At 39.5% G+C, this 23,135-nt stretch overlaps 1 protein-coding gene across 5 annotated transcripts in view; it reads left to right on the top strand.

Moving 5' to 3' along the window:
• Window positions 1–23,135, top strand: part of LOC144193840 (uncharacterized) — a 51,697-nt gene that overhangs the window by 6,569 nt on the left and 21,993 nt on the right. For 4 of the 5 annotated variants that reach the window (XM_077712411.1, XM_077712410.1, XM_077712412.1 and 1 more), the window contains 9 exons: window positions 7,916–8,068; window positions 9,829–10,008; window positions 10,139–10,261; window positions 11,616–11,729; window positions 12,436–12,739; window positions 16,487–16,602; window positions 17,587–17,704; window positions 17,807–17,898; window positions 17,992–18,142. In XM_077712411.1, coding sequence (XP_077568537.1) covers window positions 7,916–8,068; window positions 9,829–10,008; window positions 10,139–10,261; window positions 11,616–11,729; window positions 12,436–12,739; window positions 16,487–16,602; window positions 17,587–17,704; window positions 17,807–17,898; window positions 17,992–18,142 — 1,351 coding nt within the window. Of the gene's footprint in view, window positions 1–5,446; window positions 5,676–7,915; window positions 8,069–9,828; window positions 10,009–10,138; window positions 10,262–11,615; window positions 11,730–12,435; window positions 12,740–16,486; window positions 16,603–17,586; window positions 17,705–17,806; window positions 17,899–17,991; window positions 18,143–23,135 lie in introns of those variants that run through there. The other variant, XM_077712413.1, reaches the window with a different exon arrangement.

Genomic DNA, 23,135 nt, shown 5'->3' with positions numbered 1-23,135 from the left:
CTCAGCCCCTCTAGCCGTGAGCAACTCCAGAGTGTATAGAGGTGAGGCTGGCTACAATGATTGGGAACTTGTCGACCTCACTCACTCGCTCAGGCTCTTTCCCAACCAGAGAGTTATATTCCACGTCCCAAGACCCATTTTTCGCAGGTGGGGATTGAACCGCCAAGGATCCCTTCTTTCGGTGCGGCCAACAGTCGCCGCACCCAACCTTTTTCCCCCTCCCACAGGTCGTGTGCTCGTGGGAAACCACGCTCGTGGGAAACCACGCACCCTCTCTGGCCTGTCCCTGGCCGGTGGTGGTGGAGAAAGAGGTGGTGGTGGTGGTGGTGGTGGAGAAAGAGGTGGTGGTGGTGGTGGAGGAAGAGGTGGTGGCCTTGCGGCTAAGCTACGACAACAACCACTCCGAGCCCCGCTTCCTAGTATCTTTTTGACAAACGCTCGATCCATTACCCACAAAATGGATGAGTTGGAACTTCGAATTGCTACCAACAGGTTTGTAAGGAACCGCAACATTATTCTTATCACGCAAACATGGCTAAACCAGCATATACCCGATGCTGCGCTATCGCTAGCTAGCCGTACGCTTATTCGGAACGATCGTTCCAAAGAACTAACAGGAAAAAGCAAAGGCGGTGGACTATGCATGTACATAGATAACGAATGGTGCTGTGACAGCAAGATCATTGACACACTGTTCTCCGGATTTGGAGCTATTGGCAATACGATGCAGGCCATACTATCTACCGAGGGAGCTAACGGTCGACATAGTAACGGCTATCTACATACCTCCAAATGCGAACGTCAACACGGCTCTCGACCTACTGCTAACGGCTGTAAATAAACAACAGCTTGACCACCCTGATGGAGTCTTTATTGTCGCTGGTGACTTCAACAAAGCATGTTTAAAGACTGTTCTACCCAAGTTTATCCAATATGTCACATGCAATACAAGAGAAGACAAAATTCTCGACCATGTCTGCTCAAACATCAAACATGCCTATAAAGCAGCTCCTCTGCCAGATCTAGCTGGATCAGACCATCTCTGCATATCTCTCACCCCTGCGTACACCACACTTCGGACGCAAACAAGGCCAAAAATAAAGATAAATAAAAACTTGGCCTGAGGCCGCTTTTTCTAAGCTGCAGGACTGCTTTTCCCGCACGAACTGGGAACTTTTCGAACACAACGACCTCCTGGACTATACGGAAACTGTACTCTCCTACATCAGAAACTGCATTGACAACGTTACTACAGACAAACGGATACAGGTTTTTCCTAACCAAAAACCCTGGATGACCAAGGAGACACAAGCACTCATCAAATGCCGTAACACCGCCTTCAGATCGGGGGACAAGAGAAAGTATAGAGCTGCCAGAGCAGAGCTGAAAAGAGGCATAAAGAAGGCCAAGGCAGCATATACTAAGAAAATCGAGGATCACTTCAAAGAAAATAACCCAAAGAAGATGTGGCAGGGAATACGACATATCACTAACTACAATAACAATTCTATGTCTGTAAACGCGGATGCCTCACTAGCGGAGGGACTGAACCCGCTTTGAGACTGACAAATCAGACCCAGTGTCAACACTCCCACTACCACCCTGCAACAATAAACTGGAGTTTCGGGAACCGCAAGTGAGACTGGAAATGCAGTCTGTGAACACCAGGAAGGCTGCTGGACCAGACGGAATACCTGGCAAGGTGCTCAAAGCCTGTGCTGAACAGCTGGCTGGAGTCTTCATGGACATTTTCAATCGGTCCTTGCAACAATCCATCGTTCCTGCCTGCCTGAAATCTGCCACCATCATTCCTGTCCCCAAAAAGCCAACCATCGACAGCTTGAACGATTACAGGCCTGTTGCTCTCACGCCTGTGATCATGAAGTGCTTTGAAAAGTTGGTGGCCCGCCACATCAGAAATACAACCACCCCCCCCCCCCTCAGTTGACCCTCACCAGTTTGCTTATTGAGAAGACAGGTCCACTGAGGATGCTATCGCCGTGGCTCTACACACAGCACTGAGCCACCTGGAGCACCAGGGGAATTATGTGAGGATGCTTTTCATTGACTATAGCTCAGCCTTTAACACCATTAAGCCGGACATTCTGAAGGACAAACTCTCCCACTTTGGACTATCCTCCTCAATCTGCTGCTAGATAAAGAACTTCTTGACTGGCCGACCACAAACTGTTAGACTGGGTCCACACCTCTCTTCCTCCATTACACTGAGCACTGGCTCACCACAAGGCTGTGTACTGAGTCCTCTTCTGTACTCCCTGTACACATACGACTGCACACCAGCCCACCAGTCAAACTCCATCATCAAATTTGCCGATGACACCACTGTGATTGGACTCATCTCAGGCGGGGATGAGTCGGCTTACAGAGACAAAGTCGACAAACTGTCTCTTTGGTGCTCGGCGAACAATCTTAGACTAAATACCACAAAGACTAAAGAAATAATCCTGGACTTTCGCAAGCACAGCACAGACCTGGCCCCACTCCTCATTAACGGAGTATGTGTAGACAGGGTCCAGTCCTTCAAATTTCTGGGAGTCCATGTCACGGATAGGCTCTCCTGGTCTACAAACACCACAGTGGTAGTGAAGAAGGCCCAGAAACGACTCCACTTTCTCAAGGTACTGAGGAGGAACAAATTGCACACCAAGCTTCTGGCAACCTTCTACAGAGCCACTGTGGAGAGCATCCTGGCATACTGCATTACAGTGTGGTATGCCGGAAGCACGGCAGCAGACAAAAAAGCCATGCAGAGGGTGATTAACACTGCCCAGAAGATTGTCGGCTGCTCTCTGCCATCACTGGAAGACATTGCCAACCCCCGGTACCTCAGCAGAGCCGGGATCATTGTTGGGGACCCGTACCATCCTGGACACAGTCTGTTCCAGTTGCTTCCATCTGGCAGACGCTACAGGTCCTACAAAGCACGGACAAACAGGCTCAAGGACAGCTCCTTCCCAACAGCCATTAGGATTTTGAACCTGCAGCAACGCGAGACGAAACAACAACACAAATCCCTTCTATGAAATAAATTCGCAGTGAAGTAGCATAAAGGTCGTTTGGCGTGGATCAGCCTTCTACAGGCTGACTGAGGGAGGGTAAGTAAGAAGACAGTGGGAGGTAAGTGATCCATCTTATTCTTGTTGGCATCGGTGAGGCAACTTGCAGTCGCCGGATTGATGGCGCTCAAGGAGCCGGAAAGCTAACACGTATGAATATGTTATTAATGGGTCTTGCCTGGGAAGACGAACTTGTGGAGAAGCACTATCCCAGGGGTGGCCAACCAGTCAGAGACCAAGAGCCACATTTTTTACTGTGTTACCGCAAAGAGCCACATCACACACATACCTTTGCTCAGCCAGATTTATTGTAAATGTCACACACCAGCATAGTAATGACATAAATTGACTCCTACAGTACTAACAGCACAGGCCAGTCATTATCAACAATGAACATTGTGTGCACTGTCTCACACAGACAAACTCTCAGTTCAACCAAGTCCACAAACAGAAATATAATAATTTACAATAGCGTTTTTCTTTTACTATGCATGTTACTTAGTGGGACTTCTGTCATAAAATCAGAGCCTATTTTTGCGCAACATTCGCTCCTCGTGAGCTGTCCTTTATTATGAATGGCTTTTAACTAGCGCGCCCACCACGTGGGTGTACACCTCGCACCTGGCTGCTCCCGGCTGAGCACTCTCGCCTTGGTCTGCCTCGCAGGGGGTGTGGCTTTTTCAGCCGACGCTCGATCTTTGGGATACTTTTTGTGTGCGCGACGCCGTTCATTGTCGCTTCTGGTTCACGGGAGCTCTCCCACTCTGTTAAAACGTTTACTCAAATGACCTTGCTCCTACTGGGAAACTTTGAGGTATTTTCATCCCAAGCACATGCGCATTGGACGAAAATACCGTATTGAACTCAAGCGAAGCGCACACGCAAATAAAAATAAAACACAAATACAAACTTTGATATGGACGTAAGAGCCGCATGAAACCGGGCAAAGAGCCGCGGGTTGGCCACCCCTGCACTATCCAATTTCGTCATACGCTTTGCTGGGTATGATGACTACTAGGCTTTTTGTCAAGTCAATGATGACGACAATGCCTATGTCTGATTTTCATTTTCATCATAAGAAAAATGATGTTGTGATTGATTCCAACTACATTTTGACTATTTCACAGACATCCCTAATCTGTGTATGAAAGTATTGAATTGAATGGAATTGAAAGCTTTATTGTCATTGCTATTTGTACATCGTACAACAAGATGACTACCACATACGGCCCTACCGGACAGTTTTAACATACATAAATACTTATACAATACAGGCGAGCTTGCCAGCTGACTTGCCATGGACAGCACCCCAGAATCAGTGCAGACGTGGAAAAAAATTGGCAACATTAGAATTAATTAAAATACAATTAATAAAATTAAAGTTGAGCAAATAAGTATTTAGTCAAACACCAATTGTTCAAGTTCTTCTACATCAAAAGATTAGAGAGGCCTGTAAATGTCAACATGATTAAACCTCAACCATGAAACAGAATGTGTAAAAAAAAAACCAGATAATCACATTGTTTGATTTTTAAATTTTTTATTTGCAAATCATGGTGGGAAATATGTATTTGGTCAATACCAATCTTGCACTGCCAGACGTGTCCCCCCTCTGAAGTCAGTACACATTCAGGCTCGTCTGCGGTTCGCTAGAGAGCATTTGAATGACCCAGGAGAGGACTTGGAGAATGTTTTAAGGTCAGATGAAACCAAAATAGAACTTTTTCGTAGAAACACAGGTTCTCGTGTTTGGAGGAGAATGGATACTGAATTGCATCCGAAGAACGCCATACCCACTGAGTCGGGTGGAAACATCATGCTTTGGAGCAGTTTCTTTTTTGCAAAGGGACCAGGACAACTGATCTGTGTACAGGACAGAATGAATGAGGCCATGTGTCGAGAGATTTTGAGTGAAAATCTCCTTCCATCAGCAAGGACAATGAAGATGAGGCGTGGCTGGGTCTTTCAGCATGAAAATGATCCCAAACACACAGCCAGGGCAACAAAGGGGAGGCTTCGGAAAAAGCATTTTAAGGTCCTGGAGTGGCCTAGCCAGTTTCCAGATCTCAATGAAGATCTGTGGAGGCCGTTTAAAGTCTGTATTGCCCAACGGCAGCACCAAAACATCTCTGCTCTAGAGGAGATCTGCATGGAGGAATGGGCCAAAATACCTGCGGCAGTGTGTGAAAAGCTTGTGAAGAGTTTGGTGAAAACGTTTGGTGTCCATTATTCCCAACAATTGTACATAACAAAGTATTGAGATGAACTTTTGGTATCATCCAAATACTTATTTTCCACCATGATTTGCAAATAAATTCTTTAAAAATCGAAAATGTGATTTTCTGTTTTTTTCCCCCATTCTCTCATGATATAGGTTTATCCATGTTGGCAATTGCCTCTCTAATCTTTTGAAGTAGGATAACTTGCACAATTGGTGGTTGACTAAATACTTATTTGCCCGACTGTACACTCGACAGCGCAAGTACGGACGCTCTCACTATAAAAGGTATGGACAATGTTGGACGAGAGGATCCATCCCGAGAGAATAAGGCAGCCGCGGCAAAATGGTGCGAGATGCATCTATGCATCCCCTATCCGGTAGGCACTCCCTCTTGAAATGAATGTACAACTACAGTTGTATCTCTGCTTACGAAATTAATTGGTTCCAAACACTTTTCGTAACTTTAAAATTTCGTAAGTAGTGCAGTACTTTATATGTGAATTATATATATATATATATATATATATATATATATATATATATATATATATATATATATATATATATATATATATATATATATATATATATATATATATATATATATATATATATATATATATATATATATATATATATATATATATATATATATATATATATATATATATATATATATATATATATATATATATATATATATATATATATATATATATATATATATATATATATATATATATATAACACAGTTACTTATTTATATATTCATTCTTGTATTTATTCATTAAGTTATTACCTATCTATTTATATCTAAAATGCCTTTCCTATTTCACCATCCTCACCCTCTTGCTACCGTGACAACGGAATTTCCCGAATACGGGATGAATAAAGTTATCCAATTCAATCCATTTCGGAAAAGTAACACATTTCCAATTTAAATGCCTCAAAATTGCGATGGCTGCCAACCATCTTGGTTCAGCTGCTCTGTAAACTGAATTCGGTAACGCAAGTGCATTGTGAATCTTCCGACTTACAAGTTTTGACAATTGATTCGTCTTACGCGATTTCAGCATGGGAATCGATTTACGAATCGATTGCATAGGTAGCGACTATCGGAGTGCCGCCAACTACTCCGGAATTCCAGTAGTTGCAAGGCAAGCTCCAGGACTCCGGAAAGCCAATTATTTTTTTAGCAACTATTTTGGAAAAGTAGATTTTCCCATTTAATGTCTCAAAATTCACACCATCGCCAGTGCTTTCGCAATCTTGATTCAACTGCACTGTAAACTGGAAGAATTCGGTAACATCAGCATTGTGAATCATCCGAGTTACAAGTTCTGACTGAAGATTTGTCTTGTGCGAATTCAGCGCATATTGATTTGGCATGAATCGCATTCACTCCGGATAAACTGAGGAAATGGCACAAGGGTACTCCTGAAATGGGGTCATTTTCGTTTTCATTTTTTTTCATAGGTGAAGTAAGTATTATTAGGCTGAGCAAACCACTAGACTTTTGTTTTAAAACAAATCCTATTATGTCTGGGGTTGTTCTAAAGCAAGTAAGCATACTCTGCACTGGTAAGTCTTATCTATATGTCTGCTCGGGTTAGGTGCAAAATTTATGGCAATTTGGATGAAACTTCTAATAAGAAACCCCGATACCCACACTAGTGTATTGGTTCGTATTTAACGAAATATGCCATGTTGAAGCCGTCTCCAAAAGGACCGACATTTGCACACTGCGCAACATGCAAGTGCGACATCAGCGTGACACATGTTGGAATTATTGACTGTGAAACGCACATAGAAGGACCCAAAATATAAAGCTAAAATTATTTTCATTATACTGTACTTTTCCAATAGCTTGCAAAAACGTTATTAATTAATAATTAATTAATGTAAAAACATGATCTTATTTTTACATCTTACAAATAGAATGAGAACGATGAAATGAAAGCCCAGTAGAGGGTTGTGATGTTCTAAAGCAGGGGTAGGGAACCAATGGCTTGAGAGCCATATGTGGCTCTTTCCATGGGGGCATATGGCTCTCCACTAACCTGTGAGGTAAAGTATGGAAACTGTGGCATTGACACTACTTTTACCACCTCTTCAATCATAATTAGTTTTTTTTATTTCTATTCTGCATGCATGATATCCCTGGTACTGATTTATTAGCAACAGCATACTAATGTTGTCAAAGGAATTCAGAGATTTTTTTATACTTTAAAAGTGGTGAAATGACCAAAACAATCACACAATTTCATGTATTTTTTACCTTTCAATTCTGAGAACGGCTCTCAAGAAATAACATTTAATATGAATTGTTTATGGCTCTCTCTGTCAAAAAGGTTCCTGACCCCTGTTCTAAAGTGAGAATCAATGCATCTGCGATATTTTCAAAATAAAATAACGCATAAAGAAATGCATTTACTTTTTGGGGGATTTTGTAACTTGGATCTTTTCCAAATTTTGATTCACTCATTTGCATACAAAATACTTTGTACTTTGAGGCATCAGTAAGTAAAAGTATGACTACCTCTATTTAGCCCATTCCAAGTTTGGGATCAGGCTAAAAAAATAATTTGGAATCTAAATCAATGTTTATTTCTGGTAGATGACTGAGGTAGAAGCACAGCGACAACGAGGGCAAGAATTGGATGCTATGCTGGCAGAAAAGGACAGAAAGCTGGCAGAGAAAGAGGCTTACATTGTTCACTTGCAAACAGCAATGGTTGGAGATCAGTCGATCGCATCAACAAAGCAAAAGGTAAAAAAAATTCACACACACACGGACCCACGCACGCACACACACGCACTGTAAGATAACATTTAGTCGTGTGGCAATTGCTTGTTCATATTGTACCAGTTTTTGTAAGTATAGAAATATCGTTGTCATAAGAAACTTGCCCAGAGTTTGGTCGTTGTCATAGAGACTTGACACTGATTAATCGGACTTTGCCCAAAGTTTGGTTGTTGTCATGGACACACGCAACTGATTAATCAGACTTTGGCCAAAGTTTGGTCGTTGTTATAGAAACCATACTATACCCTGTTTTCCAATATAAAGACGGACCCACTGTTCATTCGGAGAGATAGTTGCAAAGACAACAGACTGTGAGCGGCTCACAGCTGTTCGAGCTCTCTCCCCATCACATCATGTAGTCTGGTAATACACCTATTTTCGATTAAATTGATCTCACTCTTTCTTAACCTGTTCCTAAGTTGTATTTCAAATCTATCAGCACGCACACACACACTCACACACACATCGTATTTTATCAAGTATAACGCCAAAAAAACTGAAGCAAAGTTTGGGTGCCCGTTATACACAAAGTCTTCGCTTTTATGACGAAATCCGGGGGAAAAGTCCCCTCTGCCAATGGGAAAAGTTTCCTACGTCAATGGAAAAAGTCCCCTCCGCAGCCATTATAATGGGAGCCTGGCAGATGGCGATAATCTACCTTCTTTTACAAAAGCCAGGCCTGTCCAAATAACCTTAAGGCAAGTTTATAGAGGAAAAGGGGTAATCGTTTTTTAAAAATATACTTCAGGGAAACGTTAACGGGGCACCTGCTCACACGAGACCACCCGGGGAGCACTATCCTCCCTCGCTCAAGAAGAATGGAATCAATTTTTTGGTGAATTGGATGATGATGAATTAGACTTAGAAATATTTTAAATTGTATGATGTTGAATTACACTTTAAAGACTTAAAATTATAAATTCCATTTTAGGATTGTGTTCGTACTGGTAGTAGTTTGTTTTACCATGTTTCCGTACCATATCTTTTGAACAAATGTTTTGTCATGGCGACACGTGTTCAGCATTTGCCAGTTACCACTACCGGTGCAAAATTATACCAATTTTTAGTCACAACTTATGGGTGCGCGTTATACACGGGTGCACGTTCTACTCAACGCGTTTCAAAGTGCCGGCCTGGGGGCCAAATATGTCCCGCCACATCATTTTGCGTGGCCTGAGAAAGTAAATAATAAGTACCAACTTTCTGTTTTAGGATCTATTTAAAATGAAGTTCATAGATGGACTGTATTTACTCACATATAAGCCGTATTTGTCGGACAAAAAGTCTAAATCGTGGGTGCGGCTTATACGCGCATAAAAAGACGACATGCACGAAACTGCAAGGTGACTAACACAAAAAACCATAAAACCATGATGCCATGACGCAAGATGATGCAGCCCATATGTTAATTTATTTCAAATTAGAGAAAAAAAAATTATTATTATTTTTCCTCATTCTGTCTCTCATGGGTGAGGTTTACCCATGTTGACAATTAAAGGCCTCTCCATTGTTTTCAAGTAGGAACACTTGCTCAATTGGTGGTTGACAAAATACTTATTTTTACCACTGTATTTAAAAAAGAAATCAAAATATTATACATAAAATTGTTGGGCACGCATGAAATCGAGTTGACGTTAATGCGGCCCGCGAACTAAGAGTTTGACACCCATGTATACTCGAATAAATAAGGTATATATAAAAAATAAATAACTGTGCAATATCAGGTGGATCGAGACCATACTGCAATGCAGGAGCTTCAGCAGCTGGTGCAGAACCTGACCCAGAAAGTTGGAAAAGATGAAGAACGTTATAGTTTGCTCAAGGAGCAAACAGACAGCTTGAAGGAACACCTGGACACAGAGCAAGACCAGTATAGACAGAAAGAGAGCATGTACAAACAGAATGTAGGTTTCTATCTTGTTGTCACCATGGGGTATTTGTACGCCAATATACAGGGCATGAAAAAATTTGTGCATATCTTTGTGTTTCTCCACACTTTATATTTGCAAATATCTATTCTGACTCTTTTTTAAGATCCAGACTTTCAAAGATATAATTCTCCAGAAAGACGGTCAACTGACAGAAATCAACCAAAGGCATGAACAGGAGCTCTTCAAACTAGCTGCAAAGTCTGATGCCAGTGCTGATCTTGAGCAGGTATTTATGAGACACCGTATTGTCTCGCATACACGCCATATTTGTAACTCAAAAAATGATGACTGAATCAAGCCTATATGCGCACAAATTAGACTTGACATGCACGAAACTGCAAAGTGCCAAATACAAAATGCCATAACCTAGTACATTACAGGTGATACGGTCATATATTTCAAAATAGAGAAAAGTTAACGCTAAACAAACTTTATTTTGACCACCGTGAATGAAATTTAAGAAAAAAAATGTATGTTGCTGTTAGATTCATCAATAATTATACTTGAATATAATTATAAAACACGGCAGGCAGACATCTGATTTAATTATGGGCATTTCATTAAATTTGTCTTTCTGATGAAAACTTATAAGTGAGAATACATCTCGACCTCGTCTGTCTCAGAATATCCTCCCGAACAGTCATTTCTCGTACAGTTTTAAGGCCATAAATCAAAACAATTACAATGTTATTGATTAATCCAACTGCATCAGCAAAAACAACATCTGCAACAATCATAACATATCAGGTATTCAGTAATAACAATTAAGGGGAACTAAAAACAAACTTCATTGGAATTTAAACAAACAAGTCTTCATTCGACATAACAATTCCATAAAGAAGCGAAACGGGTGTCACGATGTAAGAACAATATGCGAGTATTCCCAGAGGTGATTGATAGCCATCTGCTGGAATCAAGAGTCCTTCACGGCCCTCCGTTGCAAACCCAGATCAACAGTCCTCGGAGCCCGGGACTGGCTGAGATGTCAGTTCAACATTCCTTTGAACGAGGACTCGGTCACTTGTTACGTCCCGAGTTCTCTTCAGACAATTCGAAGAAGCTTTCATACAAAAATGATAAAATGCACATATATATATAATAGTATTACAGAATTAACCCAATAGTTGCATAAAACCATTGCTCGCTTTAGGCGCCGCCATCTTACCTTTTACCGGAGGCTCGGACACACTTCCTGGTTGTGCTGCTCACGTGACTACCTTTTTGAATTCGGCCACGTGCAGTAAATGTGCAATCTAGCAGACGATCTTTTAGATTCATACAGTATTGCAGAAACACCACGTGCGATGATTTTTCTCAAGATTTTCCTTTCAAAGTAAAACATTTGTACTCCCTAATAAAACCATGAATATGAAGGTGAAAACTTTGAATCAGGGGGCGTCTTATGAGAAAAATCATAAATGTCAATAATTTTAAGGCAATTTTATGGGCACGCCTCAACGCTAGGGCGGTCAATATGCAAAAATGATACGGTAGTTGTTAATTCTTGCCATTCTGCAAGTTGTTGAATGTTGTTATTGAAGATTAATAATATTTTTTTTATATTTTAATTTATTAACCAGCTTTTGAAAGCCTTAAAACAGAAACTGCATGAAAAGGAGGAGGTGCTTCTTGGCAAAACGCAGGTCATTGATGTCCTCCAGAACGAGGTGGATGGTAGGGACAAGCAAATAAAGGTAAGGAAATGCAATGCCTAGATAATTAGTAGCTAACAAGAGCTTGTAAATCACAATTTACTAGATAAGTTATTTAAAAATAACCTTCAAAACAGATATACTGCTCATTTAAATTCTATTTTTAACAATGCTTTTGATTTTTACAATATTATTTCTGAACAAGGAGTCTAAATTACAATTAGATTTAGACTTAATTTATTCCTTAGTATACCCTTACCTTGTCTCTATGTTAGATATAGAGTTTGACTAGACATCATGCTGGTTTGTATGAACCGGTTTGAATTTGGAGCAAAGTGACCATTGAATATGTATTCAGTAGCATTGAGTGGGACTCTGCACTACAACCCTCTTATTACACAGAGTCATGTATTTATAAAGAGGCAAGAAAATAAAAGGAGTTACTGTGATCCTTCACCACTTTGTGGGTTTATCATTCATGGCTTCAGTACTTCTCTGTTTTATTTATCCTTAGTATAAAAAAAAGTTCATAAAAATGGCAAAATCCACGTCAAATCTCGCCAGCGGAAGACCGGAGATGAAAAATAGCAGGGAAACATTGCAGTCTATATAATATGTAATGAAAATTCCTCTACTCCCATTCTAAATCACCATCCTAGCTCCAAATTGCACGGCAGCAGCTAGATTCAACTTAGATTTTCTGTAAACAATGGAATAAAAAAAAAGTTATTTTCCATTCTTTTGCTAGGAGCTAACAGAGCGGATTCGGAGACTACACGTTGAACGAGAGAGTATTGAATCAAAAATGGAGGCAGAAAAACATGTGATGCGAGCCCAACTCCGTGACCTCCTGGAGAAGCAGCAGGGAGAGGTTCAGCGAATGTCTGAAAAGCATCAGATGGATTTGGCTCAAACCCAACAGGATCTCATGAGCCAGCTAGATGAACTGAGAAGGAATTCAGTTGCTCTACACTCTATCAGTCAGGAACCCCCAAAACCTGAAAATGCATCTTGTCATGTCACAACTTTCCGGAGGATAGCAGAATTGGAAGGTGGGTCTTTGTGTGAAAACTATTACACTCTGTTTTCCAAAATGTTTCACAGTGGACCACTCTACTCACAAAAAACTTACGATACATACCCAAAAATATCTACCTCATTCTCGTTTCTCCTAAAGAATAATAAGTATTCTTTTTTTTTTTAAATTAAAACTAACCAGTTTCTTGCATCAGCTTGCTTAAATGTTGTGTGCTATTCGTTGGCAAGTGGCTGTGCGTTATCCTATTGTGAGAATATTTGTGTGCATAATTTTTGCAATATATTGAATGAATACAAAACCAAACTACCATCGATAGGTTGCATTTGATGTAGAAAAGTGTAAAGGGAAGAAGAAAGGTATAAAAATGTAAAACAATTAGAATTACGTATCGTCTAAGGATAGATTTAATTTATTTTGAGTGTCTGCATCGTAATCCAAGTTCATTTAAATATGTTTGTTATTTTACGAGCGCGTTCCGGTGAAAAAGCCAACCCCCCCCCCCCCCCCTCGACCCCGCCCTCTCTCTACCCTCGAAATCCGTCTAAATTTAGTTCTATTTAGTATACTATTAAACCACTAGTTATTTGATACTTTGTTAATAGATGGCAAATTACAACAAATAAACAAAAAATCCAATCCAATATCCTGTTTTTGGTGTTTTTTCATAGGGTTGGAACAAATTAAATTGTTTTTAGTTAATTTCAATGGGAAACCATTTGAGTTACAAGAAAATTGACATATGAGCTCAGTCCCAGAACTAATTAAGCTCGTATCTCGAGGTACCTCTGTACTTGAAAAAAAGATATCTGGGACTCTTCACAATACCAAAGTCATGAGTTAGGACAGGTATTTATAAATGACTGCACAAAGACGGCCAGCTTTCTGGAAATGCTTGCTTCTATTCACATTTGTTTCACTAATGCACATTGGAAAATTATATTCAGTTTTTATTTATTTATTAAACAAGATTAATTCTGTTGGAATTTACATGTTGAATGTGTCTGCTACTTCTAAATTCCAAAGCCACTAGAAATAAGAAGTAGATGGCCACACTCAAATTTTATGTGGGGAAAAACATTGCATTATTCCTTATAGTCAAATGACTAGACAAATAATACTTTCTCATCACCATTCTTGAGGACTAGGTCAGGGTTTGGAACGGAGAACCATAGACAATTTAGATTTTTAAATGTTATTCCTTGAGAGTCAGAATTTAAAAGTAAAAATACATCATGCAAATGAATGCATTTTGTCATTTAACCAGTTTTAATGTACATTATTAACTCGACATACGAGTGCTCCAACATACAAGTAATTTGAGATAAGACTAAAATTCCGAGCTTGTATCTTTCTTGAGATATGAGACACATTTTGAGATACAAGACAGCCAGGTGGCCGAGACGCGAGAGGCCGCTTATGATTTCAGAGCTTTGTATTTTTCGCCGCATCTCCCTCCTGTAAAGATATCCATGAGAAATGGGTGGAGCGTTGCATTTTTGTCTGTTTTATTTGCATTGGTCAGTGCAGAATTAAACAATCCTAGATAGGTTCCTTTTAAAAACTATGGCTAAAAGAAAAGGTGGAAAGCGAGGCAAAAAGAGCCAATCCCGAAGAAGAAAAGTAAAAAAATTTAAAGTCTAATGTAAGGTAAGATTAAAACTTATTTTTAAGTGTATCTGTATCGTAATCTAATTTCATTTACCTAAATTAAACTTATGTTTGTTATGTTACGGGCACGTTCTCTGTCTTTCACTCCCTCTTCTGCGCACTCTGCGTTGTACTGATTGTCTCATTTTAGTATTAAACATCATAACCACCAGTTATTTTTTACTCTGTTAGTAGATGGTGGATTAGAACAATACAAATGTTTCTTTTCCATTGTAATATTCTGTTCTTTTCAGAGGATGAGAAGGATCTAATTTGTATTCAGTTCATTTCTATGGGAAACGTTGATTTGAGATATGAGTCAATCAACATATGAGCTCGGTCCCAGAAGGCATTAGGCTCGTATCTCAAAGTATTACTGTACAACTCTCAATTCTTTTGACATTATTATTACGCTGTTGCTAATGAATAGTATCATTTATCATATATGGTGCTTTCGAGACTCCGCTATCTCACCAGGGGTTTCCAAATTTTACCTCAAATGTTGGTGGAAAGCCATATATAGTATACTTTGAGATACGTGCTTAATACGTTCTGAGACGAGCTCATTTCACTCGATTTACTCGTATTTGGAAATCAACATTTCCCATAGAAATGAACTGAATACGAGCTAATTCATTCCCACCCTTTGAATATAACACAGAAAAAACAGGATATTATAATGGAAAAACATTTGATTTGTTCTAATTCACCATCTCCTAACAGAGGCTTTTTAACATATCGACTCGGACACACTATCTCCCGCTAACTGTTTATCTTTTATCCATATTAAAAGGCTTTTCACCTCGTTATAAATGCCACTGTGCAGTTTAGAAATTATGGTTAATCTTTGGAAATCTTCATATCCTTAATAGCGTCCTTATGCTTCAAGATGGTACATATTATTGAAAAACTCTTCTCATATTAGCGAGCCGGCAACGTCAAGCATACACCACTCATGGTAAAGAAATGCAATGCTCCATCCGCCCAGTGCGCATAGAGCTCTTTACACGAGGGAGATGCGACGAGAGCAAGAATCATAAGCAGCCTCTCGCATCTCGTATGCTTGTATTTGAAAACTTTGTCTCGTATCACAAGGTAAATATTTGTTCGGATTTGATAGGTTCACCAAAAGGCATTCTCAAATTTACCTTTCAACAGAAGACGCATCTGTTGGGTCTGAAGTAACAGATCAACGTAATTATCAACCGTGCACAAAGGAAAAACGAAGCCGAGACTGTGTTATATTTTAAAGGCACCGGCCGGCGGAAGAGAGGTCGAGGCGCGAGGGGGTGTCTCGCGCTCGGCTCGGTGGTTCTCTCTTATCTTTTCAAGGTGAAGGATGCCTTTATTGAATTTCACCATGATGTCATGGAAAAGTACAGAAGTTGAGATTATAGGCATCATGGAAAATACAACAGTTGAACACTGAGGCGAGTTGAGAAGATATTATAGACATCATGAAAGAGCATAAGATTAAGACAGAGATTATAGACAGGATGTTCTTTAGAAATGCACATTATATTAAGACTCCTGTTTTAAGCAACTTCACAGCATCTGACTCATAACCGGGATTCTTGCAAGAGAGAATCGATCCTCACGCGCCTTCGGACCAGATCATTCTTGCGAATTGAATCCTCCACTGCCCATTTATTACATAAGATTAAACAACAAGCATCATATATTATATAACAATTGTAGGTCTGTCAGATCTTCAGAAGTCAAAACAATTGAGAGTCCCCCCAGATCTTCGGTATGAGCGACCGTGTGAGATGTCGATGTTTCAAAACAATTGGGAGTCCTCGGAGGCAGCTGCAGAGTGACCTTCCCATTGTTTATCATGGTTCCAAGCGAAGCGTTATTCTTGCAAGAGCTGTAAAACAATGACCTTTCTAAATAAAGCAAAGCGTTCCAGCAAATTTGTAATCAAACCAATAATAATCCTAACCGGAATTTAAATTGTATCTCAAATTCCTCGTATGTCGGGCACTCGTAGGTCAAGGTATTACTGTACACCCATAAAGAGAACCACATATTGCTCCCAAGCATAGGTTTCCTACCCCTGAACTTGTTACTGAACCTTTATTTTCATATTTTTTTTCTTTATTTTCTGTAGTCCAAGCAAAGCAAAAAAATGATGAAGCCAGCAGATCAGAGGCCAAATTTCTTAAGATGAAAGCCTGGTCCAAAGCCAGAATAAGACAACTGGAGGATGAATTGAAAAAAAAACAGGTGAGATGATGGAAGGATTAAATCAGTTCTCTCTTTTTTAAAAAATATTTATTGTTAGATGTAAGTTATGAATGTAATACTATACTGGCAATAGTAGGGCATTAATTTACAGTGTGCCACAATTTTGGTTTTAATATAATAAATTATCTAGATGGAATTCATGAGTTCTGCTTGCTGACAAGAAATGTCTATTGACAATTGATTATTAATTATTCATTCATTCATTTGCAATACCGCTCATCCGCGCCAGGGTCGTGAGGTGCTCAAACCTATCCCAGGTTACCCCGGGTGAAAGGCGTCCACACCCTAAACTGGTCACCAGTATATCATAGGGCACACAGAAACAGAAAACCAGTCGCATCCATAAACACCCCGCCATAATTATCGGTTAATCAGTCCTTTTCTAATCGTTTAAAGAGAAATAAAACATACATTATAAATATCCTTAACGTGCAAGACCGTTGTGCAAACTATTTATGCTTGGAAATCAGAAATTTTTAAGCCTGACAATAAAGAAAGTTTAATTTAAAAGTTAAAAGTATGCTGCTTTTGTGTAGCCATTGCTGTGATGACTGTGACATCGGTCACTGCTGTAAACCACAGGTGTCTACATTCTAGTGCAGGGCTCGGCCAACTATTTCACAATCAGCCTCAGTGGATGCGGTTTTTCGCTTTTTAACCTATAAGAGAAAACCGTTCCATCAATCTGGTAAAAAGAAGTGCAAACAGATCAGTCGATTACAGTCTGTGTTGGATCGGTTCGTACAAAAACCTGCACCCACTGCGGCCCTCAAGGAATGGTTTGCCAACCCCTGTTCTAGTGGTTTTATAGTCTAAAAATTACTTTAGTAATTTGCATCTGCCAAAGCAGAGCACCCGATTTGTTCTGTCACACCCCTTTCAACGTTATGCCACAAATTGACCTGTACAGTCAAGGTAACACAAACCCTTATCTTTGAGTCTTTTATCCTATTTCCCTTTAAGGTTGGCAGTGTTGCTCCTGATATACTTGTCCTGCGAAGTCGAATTGCGGAACTAGAGGTGGAACGAGAGGAACACCTTTGGAAAGTGGAGCAGTATGATGAACTCAAAGCAAACAATAGTAAATCAAATTAATACGCTATTCCGACAGGTTTTGCTTTAGTTTCCTTTGACTTGTAAATGACAATTACATAAATGTATCCTCGTGTTGATTTTTTATTAGACGTATTGGAGGCTAAATTGCTGGTGTATAAGGAACAAGAAAGGACATTGCAGGCAGACCTGGATCAATTTACAAAGAGAGCTGCCTCCCAGGTGTAGTAGTGTGGAATGGTGGTAGACTTTTGTCTTTTCATTTTTTATTAAGGTTGTTTGTCACCCAACTTTTAATGCTCTTTATAACCACAGGTAAGTGAAACTGGGAGTGCTGATGATCCTCAGAGCCAGGTCTTGGAGTGGCAGGAGATGGTAGATGAGGCAGCCAGTCCTAGCGATCAGGCCATTGAAGAGAAGGCTGCCATGGTACTTCGCATTCGCCACATGGAGGAAGAACGAGAGGGTAAGGCCAAATGACAATAATCAATGACACAGATTTAGAAAAGCAATCAAAGTGGAAATATGACACAATAAGCATTCCATTATTATTAATAAAAGATCTCTAGTTGTACTGTACAGTACCTGTTCGTGGATAATGAAGAACAGGCATGGCCACGATAATCGGAAAACCATATAGGATAAACCCTATTATTTATGTAGCCAGTGTTCTCGTTACCTCTGCGTCCTGCGTCTGATACGCACAGCTTTTCTTCCAGACGCACAATTTCAAGTAATGTGCTTTTTTCGGACGCAAAGAAATTTTTATCAAAAAAAAAACCAAAACACATATATCCGATAGCAAACCAATTTATTCCACATAATCTTTGCGAAATAATTCTCGCGTGAACGAGACTAGCAGACACTAGCAGACGAAGGAGAGAAAGCGATAGCAAGAGTTTCGTAATAGTGTAAGAAAGATAAAAAATGTTTCAGAAAAAGCAAAACAGTCTGGATAGTTATTTCGCAGTTAAAAAATACAACTAGTAAGAAAAGAACTGCAGAAGATTCGATCGATGATCATGAAGCAAAACGGGGGAAGCAAGGAAAAATACGCACATTTCAAAAGACTTTTGGCTGCAAAGAGAGGAGGATCTACGAGCTGAAAGACTAGTACAATGATAAATAAACCCTAACCCTAAACCATATAATAAATAAATTAAATCTGAATGTTTATATATCGTTGCTTATGTTTTATTTGCATCCGTAGTATGTTGGGACTCGTGACAAGTTTCCTGGGACGCACAGTTTTCAGACAAGCGAATCCCTGGGACTCGCAGTGTGCCAATTGTAAAATTATCACTGGTAGCATCTTTACATTTCTTCGCAGCCATACAATATCAAGTGTAAACACTTAACATTACACAATAAGATACATATGTAAATACCGTGATGTATTAATATTTATTAATGGAATATATAAATAATGTGTCAAAACTGTTCTCACCTCTGACAATAGCTCTTCTCTGGTTATTCTTAATCCCAAAAATTGATGAGCTACATGTGCAGTACGATTAAATTGAATTGAAGATGATGAAGATGATTAGGCACTCAGGTTATCAGGAGCTTTATTCTAAGACAGGCTCCCAGCCAGTCTGTCTGCTCATAGGGCTCTATTTTAAGATCAGAGCAAAGGCTTCCCTCTTGCAGCTGGCATTATTTTTCTTTGGCATTGAGTTGAGTGGCAGTCTTCTGCCATTTCTCTTCAATGCTGAGTTTTGGAGTCTTGCGCCTGCGAGTTTCAGCGTGAATTTTGCGATTTTTATGAACATTTTCATTTGTATACTTAATATAAAAGACCATGATTAGACTGAAGCCACAAAGTGGTAAAGGATGATAGTACATAACTGTGAACAAGCGGCATGTCTTTATTTCAATGAACAAGAAAACCTATTTTTTTGGAATATAAATCGCATAGCCAAAAAAGGTACAATGAAAAAACACGCTAGAGTAAAATTTGCATTTTTGAGGGAATTTTATTTGATAGAATCCAAAACAAAGCACAGACATGTCATCTCGAAATTAATTAATTAATTCATTCATTTTCTGAAACGCTTATCCTCACAAGATAAATATTTGCTAAAAAAATTACTCGTAACTCAAATTGCTTGTATGTCGGGACACCCGTATGTCGGGACACCCGTATGTCGAGGTACCACTGTACGTTGTTCACTCTTTTTACTTATTTTCATTATGCTGTACTTTTTCAACAGTTTGCAAAAACACAACACATATTTCAATTAATGTAAAAATATGATTACAGTTAGATTTTTATTGTCCTATGTAAAAAAAAATTACATTTTCTATCAATTTTGCGCGAATCGCATTCACTCCTGATGAAAACATAAAACCCCGGAAATGTGACAAGGGTACTCCTGAAATGGAGTCAACGGAGGTTGGCAGCTCTGATTTTCGTCTTTTCGTTTGAGTAAATTTTAATGTCAGGCTTACAGTGATCACCAAATGAATCAGATAGATATCGAAGATATTGAAGGCATGAGTAGAACTAACTTACAAACGAAGTAAAAACCATGCTTATTTAATGCCCAATGTATAATTGGTCAATGTATATTTGGAGGGTTGAGTTTGTGAAAACCTTTTATTTTTTTATTTTTTTTAGGTTTATTTACTCATTAAAATTTTAAACAAATGTTCCCTTAAAATAATACATCTCAGTTAAAACTTTTTTAAAAATCTGTTATTATTAGAACATTTGTTTTATATAATTTTATTTATATTTTTGGGAATTGTGTTCATATATATAGAATGAGAATGTTTTGTTCTTGAATGTTTTTCCCCTTTGTCTTACTGAACAGTATTTTTCTTTTATTGTATTATCTGTCTTCATTGTTAATGTTGAGCCCTCCATTGACCCTGTGCTGTACCATCTTGAGGACCACTGGCCCCACTTCTCTCCAGCTCCTGCTCCATGGATTGGAGTAGCCACACAGAACAGTTTCCCATCAGTTTTGTGCATACAGGCTCTTCATGAGATTTTGTGCAGCTTTTATTGCCTGTACTGGCTACAGTTTCCCAGAATGTTTCCTTATTGGGGTGAAGTGCAGCCAGTACAGTGGTACATTACATATTTGTATCTTAGTTTTAGTGTGCCTTCCTACTCACTCCCCAGTATTTATTTTTCTACACTCACTGTTTTGACTTTCTTTTTTAGAATAAGGCTTCTCAGATTTTGTCGTCAATTTGAAATTATTTAAAAAGAAAATAGTAGTAATAACTATGATTTTGGTAGAACAGATATGTACATCTGGCAAATAGATCGCCCTTCTGATATGTCGCAGTAAAGCCAGCCTGTATTGTCTGTTACTTCCAATCGACCCACTTTGTGCTCCCAAAGCAGGTCAGTGCATACACCATACAAAGACTTTGTCACTAAGTAGCCACTCAAACAACAATGATGTAAGTGAAGAAATAGAAGCTTACAAATAAGATCAGCTCAATACCAATATGTAAAAATAAAAATATATTTCCCTGCTATCGAGGAAGCCACTATAATTTCCATTGCAAACCCATTCGATAGCTTGGGTGCTTGAATAGAGAGTGACTCTTGAACCGATGTACTTTTGTCGGCCCTAGAGTCGGCAAAGGATGGTTGTTCAATCGAGTGTCTATAACGGGCACAGTCCACAAAGGACAGCAGTGGGTCCTGGCCTTAGTTCCAACCAATGCAACACAGGCAGTTTAACCAATGAGCTTTCTGCTCAAACAAGCAGCACCTGACTACAATAGACTGCTTTTTTGTTTAAGACATTGGGTTCGTGAAAAGTTCTCTATGATTCGGTTGGGCTAAAAACCTGCACCCACTGTGGCCCTTTTTGGACTAACTGCCCACACCAGGTCTACAGTAATCCCTCGAGTATCACAGATAATGTAATGTAGATAATGGCCATGATAATTGAAAAAACGCAAAGTAGGATCACCCCTATTATTACTAACATACCACATTTTTGCGTGTATACAGAAATAAGCACATAAGTAAAATTATCCGGAAGTGAATTTTTTAAACATTACAGCTTTAAGTATAAGAAATAACTAATGTATTATCTAAATATATTCATCCATTAATTTTCTGAACTGCTTTATCATCAGAAGGGTCGCAGGGGGTGCTGGTGCCCATCCCAGCTAATTTTCGGGCCAAAGGGGGTGGACATCCTGAATCGGTGGCCAGCCGATTGCAAGGCACAAGGAGACAGACAATCATTCAAGCTCACACCATACCTTTGGACAATTTAGTGTCCAACCAGCCTACCATGCATGTCTTTGGAATGTGGGGGGAAACTACCCAGAGGAAACCCACACAGGCAGTGGAGAAAACGCAAACTCCACACAGATGGACTGACCTGGATTTGAACACAGAATCCCAGGACTGTGAGGCTGACATGTTAACCACTCAATTGCCGTGACGCCTTATCTAAATATAATCTATATATAAACATTGTAAATATTTTAGTTCTTAAAAAAAAAGATTATTAGGAGCTTTAGTCCAAGTCTCTTTTGTCAAATTCGAGAAGCACTGGATCATGCATGGGATCTTCAGGAGGCGCCGTAGGACAAGTTCTTGCATATTGAAAAATTCCAGCGAGTCCTGGAAGTACCAATACCACAATCTTCATCTTTATTGCTGTCATTGTTTGGTGTCATGTGTTGGTGGAAATTAAACATCAACTTCACTCCACCATCCCAAGAGCTCTATTTTCAAGTAGGAGCATCGTCGTCAGCCTGCTACCCACACTTAAATGGAAGACCGAACTTCCACTTTGCGCCTCTGTGGCCTCCAGTAGTCTTAGTCATCCAGAGGGATCTATTTTCAAGGGCGACAGCATACGCCGTAACGTCACTCCAAGCTTGTACCTTCTGGGAAATTCCACCATCAACTTCGAGGCCCCCGTCATTCATTCCACAGTGCAAACTGTATTTTCAAATAAGGGCCACGTTTTCAGCCGTAAGGTCGCCTTGGGCTCGTATATCTGAAAATAATCCACCCACACAGGCTCCTTGCCGTGCAGTCTGCTCAGAAAGGTTCCTGCTATTTTTCTTTCTCAGTGCTGAGCTGAGTGACAGTCACCTGTCTCCGCCATTTTCTTAGTGGCAAGCGGAAGACTGCAAGGTGTTTTTCATAAAAATGTCAAAATTCACAATGAAGCTTGCGAGTGGAAAACACCTTGCTGTCTGCCGCTTGCAAGCTTCATTGTGAATTTTGAGATTTTTATGATTTTTTTTTTTACTTACTGTTAAAAAACATGATGTAACGCAAAGTGGTTACGGACGACAGGTTAAGGTAGTGCTTGCATATATCAGTAAATGACGAGTCACCCTTCTGTTTCACCTTAGGTATCTGTTGTTTCTTGGATATGCTGCTGATAATAAAATAACCTTTGTATTATTTTATGATCACTCCTTGTTTCATTTTGATCTCCATCTTCTTTCTATTATTTCTGTAT

Source organism: Stigmatopora nigra, chromosome 3, assembly GCF_051989575.1.
Source record: "Stigmatopora nigra isolate UIUO_SnigA chromosome 3, RoL_Snig_1.1, whole genome shotgun sequence".
NCBI lineage: Eukaryota > Metazoa > Chordata > Actinopteri > Syngnathiformes > Syngnathidae > Stigmatopora > Stigmatopora nigra.
Note: the sequence above shows the minus strand (reverse complement) of the source record. Positions and strands in the feature narration are given on the sequence as shown.